This window comes from Acanthopagrus latus, chromosome 12, assembly GCF_904848185.1.
Source record: "Acanthopagrus latus isolate v.2019 chromosome 12, fAcaLat1.1, whole genome shotgun sequence".
Taxonomy (NCBI): domain Eukaryota; kingdom Metazoa; phylum Chordata; class Actinopteri; order Spariformes; family Sparidae; genus Acanthopagrus; species Acanthopagrus latus.
Window position 1 is genome coordinate 1,360,247 of NC_051050.1, and position 12,946 is coordinate 1,373,192.

Here is a 12,946-nt window from a genome sequence, read left to right on the forward strand (position 1 = left end):
ACGGGTGACCGCCCCAAGATGGCCGCCCCAATTCTCATCAGCGCCAACAGGCAGCAGCGTTCGACGCGGCGTCTACTCTTTATATGTCTATGCTGTCGCCTGGCATCGTCTACCTCTTCCGGGGGGCTTGACTTATTTAATCCGAGTCAAACACAGCAAACATTGTGTTTTCATTATATATGTTATTATGTATTCATATATATAGCATTGATATACTTTATTTTATTTTAATGCAATTTCAACTACAACTTGCATTCCCTTCATAATATGTTCCCCACTGTCCTCAGATCGTGGACTGAGGTGCTTTCAACGACAGGAGATTCGTTAAATTGACCCTGCGAAAACTTCTGACGATTCAAAAAGTCCATAAAGTGTAATAACTTATTTTGCGAGTCATTTAGGCCTCCGCCATGAATGCCGTAGCAACCATGAATAGATTTTATTTGAAGATTTTTTGAATGGTGTTTGGTTGTGACGGTTCGGGCCATTAGTATATCTCTGCCGCCTCCGGGTCGGGTCTGCAGACATACCATCCTCGCACAGTGGCGGAAGCCATCTGGGGTAAACTGATTCCAGACCAGCAAAGTGCGTTACACGGGAGCCTTGAATTTTCTGCACGATTTTTTACATTAAACATATTGAAAAGGAGACATTCTGGAGTACATGTGTAAGTATGTTGTTCTCATTTGTTACAAACTGACAGGTTAGGGTTGGAACGCTTGGAGTCGAGTTACTGTTTTTAGCCTGGTTTTGCTGCTAAGTTTAATGTTGACGTCAGTAACGTTGTTGAGTTAACAGACTTTTGAGATTTGATATGTTAAGTCAGATCGTTAAACGTTTTATGTACACACACCTGTAAACATTGTATATTTCTTACGGAACCGTTTCGTACTTTATCGTATTGTTTGACTTTTATTTCGTTGTTGTTTAGCCAGCTGATGGCTAGGCTAAATTATCAAACTGACGTCAAGCTACTTTTCCAAAGGTAAAAACAACTTGAGCACGTCATTGAATGGCTTTTCCTACAAGACAGGAAAAGTAAACGGGCCATGGCATGTAACACACTGACATGTATTTTTAAAGGGTTGTCAAATAATGGTCAGGTGGGTTGAAATGTGTGTGTCTCAATATCAACTTTAAAATCCAAAATATGGATGGGAAATCTGACAAAGCTTTTCATTCATATGCTCGTCCATCAGACTGTCTGACTGCCTGATGAGGAATGTAAGCTGAAGGATCACAACTTTGATACCTGTAACCCCATAGACCTATAAATAAGATCACTACAAAAGTCTGTCTTTGCTTGGGTTTTTAGTTATGTTTATCTTATGTTTTAGCTATTTATAATTGCTACTTGTGGAAAAAAGGACATACGAAGCCTTACTTGAATTTAGATTTGGAACACATGCTCTGCCATAGTGAATAGTTTATACTCCTCTCCAGCATCACACCAGCTTATTCTTTCTAATTTAATAGTTTATAACTTTAGACTGTGCTTATTGTTGTTTTATTAGCATGGAGTCCAGCGGATGGGTTGGCAACTCTGTGTCTCCAGAGTCAACGGCGACCTCCCTGCTGTCAAGCTCAGGTCACCTGAGGAGCAACCTAGTGGCCTCTGGACACAACACCACCTTCAGATACAGAAACAAGGTTCACTTGACTTTTCTTGTTTTTACTGAGAGATCTGTTTTTGACTGCACTCATGGTTCACTTTGAAGGAAACCAGCCTTTCTGTATCTCCTGTCCTGTTGTGACAACTGAGCCTATTTTAGCAGCCATTTTGTGCCATCCCAAGGTCCCACAACAGTCATGTCGCCTTTTTATAGACTAATAAGAAAATAAGCTCAACAGCATTTTAAATGGAAGTTCTGCATTGGATTTGATGAAGAAAATGAGCATAGTAACGACTAATGGTGGTGTTAAAGGCTTGCTGAAATTTATAAATGATTTCAATGCTTAAGTGAGAGAACAATCACCCACATTTATTGACTGATTGATTGATTGATTGATTGATTGATTGATTGATTGATTGATTGATTGCAGAATTATGACTCAGCCTCAGCAGCGTTGGATGCCTACATTGCAGACTTTGAAAGCAGTTGTCAGAACAGCATGTTGTTGACAGGAAGCTTTGTTCTGCCGCGGAGTCCACCCTTCATGCTGAGTAGACCCAGAGTGGGCATGCTCAGAAACAAAGATGGTAGGTCACCACACAGAGGTGAGTCACATCCAAATGATTTTCTCTCATATCTGATCTGGTAGGATCCTGTTAAATCACTGCAGGTCTTGGTTCTGTGTTATTATACCTCAGCAGTGTCCTGATGTTTTTTTTTTTTTTTTCCCTGTGGATAGTTCTTAGGGAGCGTTTGACCGAGAGGGAGCTCGACTTCCTGAACCTACCTGTCAGCTCCCTTCATCACAGTTGCAATCGAGACAGACTATCCATGACGACGGACGAGCTGCTGTCGATCCCTCATGATGGCTCAATGCCTGTCACCCACACCTCTGCCTTTGTTCAAGGTTTTTAAACACATCACTCCAACCACCACTTTCATACCAGATTTTCAAACACATCTTCTTGGTATGAGCATTTTTGCTGTATTTCAGACATTGTCAAGTTAAATGATGAATGGGTCGATAGAATAAACAACTGAAGGATGAATCAATATTAACACTATTTAGTAGTTGCAGTCTTTATGTCAGTCTGCGTGTCTGAGTCCCTCTGACTCGTCTTGTCTATAATCCAGGGCTCATGTCCCAGTCTGGAGCTTACCAGCCCTGTCCCTCCTCCAGACCATCACACAGTACTTGGGACAAACTCAGCAGCAGCCATGCTGTCCCCCGACTGAACCATCATCACCCTCATCCTCACCCAGCCGGGACTCCCAGCAACTCAAGGTTAATGCCATTTGCTCTTTACAGTGCTTTCAGATAGACCTCTGTCCTGTCCTGTAGAGGGTCATCACTCATGACTTTGTCCTCGTCTCCAGGTGCAGAGGAAAAGCAGGGGCAGCCATGTTGAAACCAGAAGATGACATCTCCTCAGTCAGCTTCTACAGGGTGACTTTCATTCACATTTTAGTGCAGTCTACAAAGGCACAATGCAGTTACTTCATACAATCTGCATTCAAAAGAGTTATGACACTACTCAGTACTCATATTACACTACTCATTACTACTACAAATTAGTTAGGTATATTGGGATATTTTAGTGTATCACTTATTTTTTTTATTCAGGCATATCTGAATTTGTATTCTGTGTTTTGTCCCCAAATATAATGCACACTTTTATTTACTTTTATTTGATATTGCATGCATATCTGCACCCATATCCAAATACCTTACTAATTTTGAGTAGTGTGTCTTTGACTTTCTGACATCTGTTCGTCTACATAAAAAGTATTTTTTTCTTTCTACATGATTGAATAAGAGAGCTGAAGCATTTCATGACAGAGAATGAAACAAAAAAGGCTAAAATTCAGCTAAAGCTGGGCATACTGAAGACCTACTTTTGTTTTAGTCAAGAGAAATTCAGTTCTTAAAGGTACAGTGTGGAGGATTCAGCAGGGATCTGTTGACAGAAATGGTACATAATGATCATAGTTATGTATTCATTAACATAAAATCTGCAATTAAGAATCATACTTTGTTACCTAAGAAAGAGGCTTCTATTAGTTAGGTTTGTTTATTATGCTTTCGGAAATTGTTTTTGTGTCCGTTGCAACTGTTAAACAAATACAAACCACAATGTTACAACAATTACAATCACATAAACATTTAACAACAAAGTGTTTTGCATCACCATCAAGCTAGGGGTCATCAGAACCTTAAACCATCGGGCTGAGGCCGTGCCCACTAAGTCAGAGAGTAAGGAGGAGGAACAGATGCACATCAGGTTAGCACTTTAAACCTGTGGCTACAAAACTGGACATTTGTCAAAACCACTAAAAGACCCAGAGCAGACACAGAGGAGGAGACGAGAAACGCAACACATCGCCATTCCTCATGTCCCAGGCAGATCTGAGAAACACAGGAGGGTCTTTAATAAAGGTCATATCCCGGTTCACTTTAAACCTACCAACACACTGAGGCAGAAACTTGTCCATCCAAAGGACAAAACACCCAGGCATGACAAAAACAACCTCTCTATTATTGAATGGCACATCACAGGAGGGTCAACTACTGAGGTCCAGACTTGGCTGTCCATTTACATCTGAAGGAGAAAAATAATTTCTTTGAGGACAACAATATAAACATCTTGGCCAGAGAAGACAGATGGTCTGAAAGAGGAGTAAAGAGTCTTCAAGAAACTGAAACCAGTCCAATTGACTATGATACATTTCATCCAGCCTGAAAAATGCAAACCCTTTCTGATCTTCACTGCTTCTTTAATGCTGCACTCTTCCTTTTTAGGACCGTATAGTTAACCTCATTATTTCCTTCTCCATCAGTCTGCACACGGGGCAGCAAGGTCAGAATGGGCAGAGCCATCTACATCCCTCCACCTTCCTCACTGGCTCACTAGCAACAAGACTGGCATGGACGGTCCTGGTATTACCAGCGTGCCAGACCTGAAGTATCCAGCCTGGATCCAACGCTTTGACCTCAGCGAGCTGCCACAACCCATAGAGTCAGAGCTGTGGGAAGACCACAGCACTAAAACTAGTAGGGTCCAAAGTTCTGGCATTTCATAATATATATTGCATGTCCCACCTTGAAACTAACTTCACAAAGCATTGCAGTATCATTGCATCATGTCTTGTCATGTAATATTTGAAAATGCAAGACATGATCATCCAGTGTGCTCAGCAAGCAATCCACTAAAAGCAATATATTATTATGAATCATTATAGAGAATGCCTGTGATACCATTTTTTTTAAATAAACCATAATAATAACTTTACAGTGATGATATGTATAAATTAAGTCTGATGTGGAATGTTTTCATCATCATGCTTTTTTGGTAAGGTTCTATGTTGCTCTTGCAGGTGTTCTTCCACCTGCAGCTCCCAGACCTGGAGCTCCATCCTGGGTTGCAGAGCTGGAGGATGATGATCCTGATCAGACATCCTCACAAGTGAGAGAAGTGAAATAAGCTTATCAGTTAACAAAATTGAAAAAAGAAAAAAAAAGAAAAGAAAAAAAAAAAGAGGAGAGGAGAATTCGGCCAATAATTGAACCTCAGATTCAGGAGGAACAATGCGGTTTTCGTCCTGGCCGTGGAACACTGGACCAGCTCTATACCCTCCACAGGGTGCTCAAGGGTTCATGGGAGTTTGCCCAACCTGTCCACATGTGTTTTGTGGACTTGGAGAAGGCATTCGACCGTGTCCCTCGTGGCATTCTGTGGTACGGGGTCGGAGACCCACTGCTAAGGGCTGTACAGTCCCTGTACGACCGGAGCAGGAGCCTGGTTCACATTGTCGGCAGTAAGTCAGACCTGTTCCTGGTGCATGTTGGACTCCGGCAGGGCTGCCCTTTGTCACCTGTTGTGTTCATTATTTTTATGGACAAAATTTCTAAGCACAGTCGGGGGCTGGAGGGGGTCTGGTTCGCGAGCCACTGGATTCTATCTCTGCTTTTTGCAGACAATGTTGTCTTGTTGGCTTCGTCGAGCCAGGACCTCCAACATGTTCTGGGGCGGTTTGCAGCCAAGTGTGAAGCAGCTGGGATGAAAATAAGCACCTCCAAGTCTGAGGCCATGGTTCTCGACTGGAAAAAGGTGGCTTGCTCCATCCGGGTTGGGGGAGAGTTCTTACCTCAAGAGGAGGAGTTCAAGTATTTTGGAGTCTTGTTGTAAGTAGTAAGCAGTAATGCGGTCGTTGTATCAGTCTGTTATAGTGAAGAGAGAGCTGAGCCGAAAGGCGAAGTTCTTGATTTACTGGTCAATCTACGTTCCTACTCTCACCTATGGTCATGAACTTTGGGTCATGACTGAAAGAACAAGATCCACGATACAAGCGGCCGAAATGAGTTTCCTCCTCCACATCGAGAGGAGCCAACTGAGGTGGCTCGGGCATCTATATCGGATGCCCCCTGGATGCCTTCCTCGGGAGGTGTTCCTGGCGTGCCCGACCGGGAGGAGACCGTGAAGAAGACCCAGGACTCGCTGGAGTGACTATGTCACTCGGCTGGCCTTGGAACGCCTTGGGATCCTTCCAGAGGAGCTAGAGGAAGTGTCCGGGGTGAGGGAGGTCTGGGCGTCCCAGCTCAGGCAGCTGCCCCCACGACCCGTTAACGGATAAGCAGAAGAAAATGGATGGATGGATGGAAAAAAAATAGTCTTTACTTAAGGTCCATTTACTAGCTGTTATGGAGCCTCCAACTGCATGTCACAGTCTTGTAAATTGAACTGGCTCAGGTGTCATCATGTGATGTACAATTGTGGTCAAAATATAAATACGCTTGTAAAAAGCATGTATATCATGGCAGTCTTGAGTTTTAAATTACTTACAACAATGTAAAACTCCCATTTTTCTGTGGTTGAATGAGTGGAACACAAACTACTTTGTCTCATAAAACATTCATGAAGTTTGGTTCTGTAATTGATTTATTATAGGTCCTCTAAAATGATGACCAAATCTGAAAAAAAATATTTACAGTAACTCTAATATTTAACCAGTCCTCTTGGCAGTATTGATGAAGTTCAACAACATTTTTAGACGTTCCTGCACAGACTTGTTTCTTCAACACTTCACATGTTTTTGATGGGGTTCAAGTCAGGACTTTGAGAAGGCCATTCCAAAACCTCAATTCTAGCCTGATTGAGCCATTCCATTACCACTTCTGATGTGTGTGTGGGATCATTGGAACACCCAACTGCACCAAAGAGCCAGTCTTTTGCTGATGATTTTAGGTTTTCCTGAAGAATTTGGAGATAATCCTCCTTCCTCATTTTTCCATTTGCTTTCTTTAGAGCAGCAAATCTGCCCCAAAGTATAATACTTCCAGCACCATGACACTGGTGTTCTTGGGGTTCAAGGCCTCACCTTTTCTCCTCTAAACATTTTAGAACATTCTTTCTTTCTCCATGTGATCAGCAGCAAACTTCAGTCGAGCTTTAAGGTGATGTGTTTGAATCAAGGGCTTCTGTCATACACAGCAGCTTCTCAGTTCATGTTGATATAAAACACACTTGAATGTAGACACTGACACCTGTCTTCCAGCGGCTCCTAATTCATTGTTCAGTGGTTTTTGGTTGACTCTTGACCATCCTGACCAGTTTTCTCTCAGTAGGAGGTGATAGATTGTTGATCGTGGTAGTGACACAATTGTGCCATGAGCTTTATACTTACAGTTAGTCTTGGGACCTGTAGCTGTTGTAAATGGCTTCAAGTGACTTTCCTGACCTGTTGAAATCAATAATGTGCACTTTCAGATCAATGCTGATCTCCTTGTCTAATGGTTGTGTTAAATAAGCCCTATTAAAATTCAGCCCAGAAAAGTCACCAGCTGTTGTCAATCAGAATCACACAGAAAAAGTAAACAGGCCATGCTACAGAGAGCATCTGATTGACATAACTTATTATTAGCACCTAAATTGAATTGAAAATTTGGGTTCTAGAAATCAGTGGAACTCAAGACTGTCATGACATACATGTTCTTTACATGTGTATGTAAACGTTTGACCATGCTTGTAAGTATGCAACTTAAGTCTCATGATAACAGGTGACGTCTCCATCAGCTGAAGAAGACTTAGATGTAGTTTAACACTCTGAAAATGTTAGGAAGTGGACTTTTGAGTAGATGTTAGTGATAATTTGTTCGACTGTGTGTTTTTCATGTATTTCTGTGTGTTATAAGGTTGACAGCCAGCTGACTCTCAAAGATCTGAGGCTTCAGTTTGCTGAACAGATTTCTCTACTGGCTGCCAAGAAAAAAAGCTCTGACATGGAAGCTATCTTCAAGGGTAAAAATGCAAAACTATTATTTAACACTCAATGTTTGTTGTAGACTCGTGTTTTTACTGTTTGTGCTTTCCTCCTGTCAGACAACAGAATTGAGTCTCTGATCCAGAAGGCAGATCAGGTGTTGAACTCTCTGTCTCAGAGTTCTGTAAGGGCATACAGTGATGCAGATGAGTCCAGAGCTCAACCCAAGAAACAAGGTTTCTCATTCATTTCTTTCTTGTTATACACTTTCTATGTTAGCTGACTGAGATGGCAGACGGTGTAATAGTGACATAGGTAGTCGCTGAGATCACATAAAACCAAAATCGGGTGTGTGGAACCAGGAACGTTCTTCCCCAGAAGAACATTTTAATGATTGAATACACCAACAAATCCCACTGAATTGTTTTAAGATTAGAATACAACAAGAAAACATTTTGTTTTAATAAAAATTCCTGCATTTGAAATGTTAATTTAGCAAAATTATGAAAGTATTAGCCCCAAAATATACTTACCGTAACTAAGTTAAACCTACTCATTATGGTGAATGGCCCATATTGGAATAATATATATCAGCCTATATGAATGGATTATCCTGGTAGTTTGATAACTGATATCAATTGATATGTATTTTATATGTTACTTTAAATACTGCTGGGTACTGCTGGAATGTGAATTCCCTCCTGGGGACCTATACAGCCTTAGTGTTCAACATTAGCACTTTTCAAGGCAGGAATATTGCACCAAATGGGGGGACAGATTCAATCCACCTCTGATCCTCCAGCAGATGTAGTAACAGAGCTGCAACATAGGCAAATCGACGTCAGTGTGTAAGGTAAGTTGGCAGGACAGAACAGGCTTCTGACAGTCTGAAGGTCTTCACAGTCTGACAACTAAATGGGCCCTCCAAGAGATATCACTAAAATACAAGAGGGATGTCCCGCACTTCAACTCACTAAAGCAACGATATAAAACCAAACAACATTATGTAGTCATAATACAGATATGTCGACTTTCTGAAATTTTTTGTTCATTTGTGCACTCAGTCTGGGCTCCTTTTGCAAAAATATCTGCATCAGTGCAAGTGGCATGGAGGCGATCAGCCTGTGGCAATGCTGAGGTTTTACCGAAACCGAGATTGCTTTGATGGCACCCTTTAGCTCACCTGTATTGTTGCGTCTGGTGTCTCCCTTCCCCTTGACAAGAAGAAGGTCAGGTCTGCTGAGTTGGCTAGCCAATATCTTTTATTGTCATTGTAAAGTCAGATAACAATGAAATCACAGATGCATCTTAGTCATCGCAATACAATACAGCATAACATAAACATAGGATTAGGTTAGTAACAGTGAAACCATCACTGCATCACAAAAGATTATAACATTTTCTCTCCATGGTGCCATATTGCTCTCATTGAATAACTTGTTGTTGTTGTTGTTGTTGTTGTTGTTGTTGTTGTTGTAGACACCGCTCCTGATTGTGTTGGTGAAGCTGTCAGTCCACAGAACACAGAGGAGCTCCTGCTGTTTCCGTCATCACACTGTCATCCAATCACTCTGTAAGACTGTACACCTCATGTATCGTTATTTGTGCCAGAGATAAACACACACCGTGATATGTGACAGTATGTTGACTGCAGGGAGTCATCAGCAGCAGAAGGCGTTACAGAGGCTCTGACTGACAGAGGAGCTCAGGTAGGTGGTGTTAGTTTGTCCCTTTTGACAGCTCAGCTTTGACTAATCCACCACAGTACCTTCATTGTAAACTTTGATTCAACTTCAGGGCTGAAGATATGCTGTAATGGATGTCCCAGTCTCTCTGCTCTGGACTGTCAAACCACCCCATTGTTTACTCATGTACTAACACATCCTAAGCAGTGGCCAAATTTGATACATGTTCAGTTACAACTTGTTGAGTTCTTTCAGTGGAAACGGCCTATTTGTTAAGACTTCTTGGAGGGTTTGAAATTTCTTCCCTACCTTAGCTATGAAAAACAAAAACAAAAGAACGGACAGATCGAGGATCGCAGAGCCCCCTTATGTTTACTATACCTCCTAGGCTCAGCGCTGCAGTCTCCATGGAAACAGCACCTTGAGGCATCCTGGTCCAGTCGAGGCTCTGAAACAGATGTTGTTCAGACTGCAGGCGGTTGAGACAGAGCTTCAGCGACAACAACAGACATCATTAGCTCCAACAATCACTGACAGGCTACAGACGGGGACTCCCGTGAAGCAGGTATGAACAGGCACACTTGCAGGTCATTAACCAGAAAAGAAGTCTGTTCAAAAAGAGAATCTGTTGCTGGACAAAATAAGACTTGTGTTTGAGATTGAATAAACACTTAATCAGGTTTATCTCATCCATTCATCATTCATAAAGAATTTCTGATAAGACCTCAGGACTCTGCTGTCAACATTTAAAAGTGTTGTTAGGAACACACCTTGTATTGTTACATGTTTTGCTTTTCTTGCAATAAATGCTTCCCCTGGGTTCCATCCTGAGAAGCATGGTATCTCTTTTTACTGTTACGCTGACAGTCAGCACCCCCACCCTGTTGACTCGGGTTGAGTTGGCACACTTTATGAAGCCAGCAGTGTCAAACTTGGGTTTTAAGATGGACAGTGATTTTAAATTGGATCTGCAAATTGGTGCAATAGTTAAGTCCAGCTTCTTTCACGTTAGGCAGTTGGCAAAGGTGAAGTCCTTTCTTGCACAAAAGCACTTTGAAACAGTAATCCACGCCTTCATTACATCTCAGCTGTATTACTGCAATGCACTTTACTTTGGAGTCAGCCAGTCCTCCCTCACACGTCTCCGGTTAGTCCAAAACGCTGCTGCTCGCCTCTTAACCGGAGCACGTAAGAGGGAGCTCATTACTCCCATTCTGGCCTCCCTCCACTGGCTGCCTGTGCACTTTAGAGTTCATTTTAAGATTCTTTTATTTGTTTTTAAATCTTTAAATGGTCTCGCCCTGCCTTAGCTCTCTGGGCTGCTCCACCCTTACGCCCCTGCCCGGTGCCTCAGGTCAGCTGATCAGCTGCTCCTGGAGGTACCAAGGAGGTACCGAGGTCTAAGCTCAGAAAGGGATAGAGCTTTTTCTACTGCCCGTCCCAAACTACGGAACGATCTCCCCCTGCACATCAGACAAGCCCCCTCACTGTCCATAGTTAAAACTCATCTTAAAACCCATGTTTATTCTTTGGCTTTCAACCCAGTATGAGACTCTGCTCTTGTTTTAGTGTTGTACGTCCTATTTCTTATTTATGTACAGCACTTTGACCCAGCTGTGGCTGTTTAAAGTGCTTTATAGATAAAGTTGAGTTAAGTTGAGTAGGGAATGTTAACAGGTCTCAGGTTATGAGGAGTTGTTTTTGTGTTGCAGAGGCCTGAACCTGAAGCAGAGCTGGAAAGTTTTGCTTGTGGGCCGTCACTACAGAGGTAACTGCACTAGACACATTCCAATCTTGTGAAATGTAGATGATTTTAACAGAACTGTCTGCATTAATTCACGTGAATATTTTAGTGTGAGTTAAAGTTTTGATGAATATTTCCATTATCAGAGCTATGAGTCACCTGAGCCGTCTGAAGTTACTGGTGGATGAACCCAGCAAGGAAAACCGAGAGAAAGAGGAGGAAAAATATGAAGACGAAGGACGCTACTCCTCTTCATCTGCTGATGGACTCAGCACTCAGGACTTGGCATCGACCCTCCTGAAGCTAAATACCTCTTAATCAGGGTGAGGAACTTGGTGTCAGTATGACAGTCTATCTAACCTGTTAACATGTATGCCAAACTGAAAAGCTCAGTTTGGCATACATGTTAACAGGTTAGCGCAGCCACACTGACGGCATGACTAGCACGGACTAGCGCAGCATCATCACACCAGCGATACACTGCAGTTTCAATGTCTTTATCTGTGGAATATGTCACAGACATGAAGAGAATACACACAACGGGTGAAGTGTCAGTGTTCTCCCTCTTTATGCTTTGTCTACATTGGTTGCTTGTGTTGAGCGTGGCAGCTGAGCTGCTGTGGCTCACTTCTGTTTGTGTGTTCACACAGGCAGTGTTCCTGCATCTCCTGCCTGCCCGATTTGTTTACATGGAGTTTGACTTTGATAATCATCGATAAATGTAAAGACGTGGTTTTCCTTTAGCCCCGCTGAAAGAGTGAGAAAGCTGAAGGGGGAAAGAGAAGGACAAAGAAAAAAAGCTTTGTATTCTCTTCCAGTTTGACATGTTCTAAAGACACAGATATTAAAAATGTTGTAAAATGCTGGTATAATGTCAATATGACTGTCTACAGGTGGTTTTCAGGTGTATTTTGGCAGATATTTGTGTGTGCTGCAATAAGAATGAACAAGTGCTCCTGCAGCCTGATTCGATTTTGTCCATTTAAGGAGCAGCCTGCTGGGAGGATGGTTTAAATAGCACTAAGTCAGTGACTATATCCCATTTACATTTCTATTTCTACATTTGTTCAATAAAACTATGCAACATGGAACCAGTCACCTCTGGAGTTGTTTGAAGATCAAAGGAGCAGTTTCCCCTGCTTCCAGTCATCGTGCTAAGCTAAAATGTCCAGGACCTTTCTTGATTACCCTCCAACATCTGACTGTGTGGGTGACAGAAAACAAGATTTTTTGTTTTAATGTGGAAATGTTGCTCTTCAAATGTCGAGATTGAAGCTCTTCAACATCTCAGTGACGTTGAGGACAAAGTGTCATTGAACATACTTGAAGAATCTGCTCAACTGTTGAGATAATACTAGTGTTAGATGGATGTGAATTTGCCATTATGAAAGGAGGATAAGATGTGTAATGGATACCATGTATAGTACAGCCACATTAACAAGCTGACATTAGCATCTCAACATGCCAGTGTTATATATTAAAATGTTAAATTATTAAATCATTGTCAAAATAACAAAACTTTTGTATTAGTACACAATAATTCATTTGTGAAAGTAATTTATTTAACACTGATTTAATCAGTGATGAGAGTGTTACTTTTAAAATGTATTCCCCTACAGATTATTGATTAAATGTAATCTGTAATG

The 12,946-nt window shown here is 41.8% G+C and overlaps 1 protein-coding gene across 3 annotated transcripts; it reads left to right on the top strand.

Annotated features, from left to right (window-relative positions):
• The first annotated feature begins 132 nt into the window (after positions 1-132).
• Positions 133-12,398, top strand: c12h18orf54 (chromosome 12 C18orf54 homolog). 3 transcript variants are annotated; one of them, XM_037117800.1, is made up of 16 exons: positions 767-985; positions 1,515-1,650; positions 2,044-2,200; positions 2,353-2,520; positions 2,748-2,898; positions 2,991-3,060; positions 4,452-4,665; positions 4,989-5,077; positions 7,804-7,909; positions 7,991-8,107; positions 9,351-9,444; positions 9,526-9,580; positions 9,945-10,121; positions 11,269-11,324; positions 11,447-11,623; positions 11,951-12,398. In XM_037117800.1, exons 1-15 carry the CDS (start codon positions 939-941, stop codon positions 11,616-11,618), a joined length of 1,809 nt encoding a protein of 602 aa, XP_036973695.1. In that variant the 5' UTR covers positions 767-938; the 3' UTR covers positions 11,619-11,623; positions 11,951-12,398. The 3 variants fall into 3 exon arrangements, with proteins under 3 accessions (XP_036973697.1, XP_036973695.1, XP_036973694.1); XM_037117802.1 differs by lacking the exon at positions 767-985 and adding an exon at positions 133-667 and having other exon boundaries at positions 11,447-12,391; XM_037117799.1 differs by having other exon boundaries at positions 769-985; positions 11,447-12,391.
• Positions 12,399-12,946: the final 548 nt, after the last annotated feature.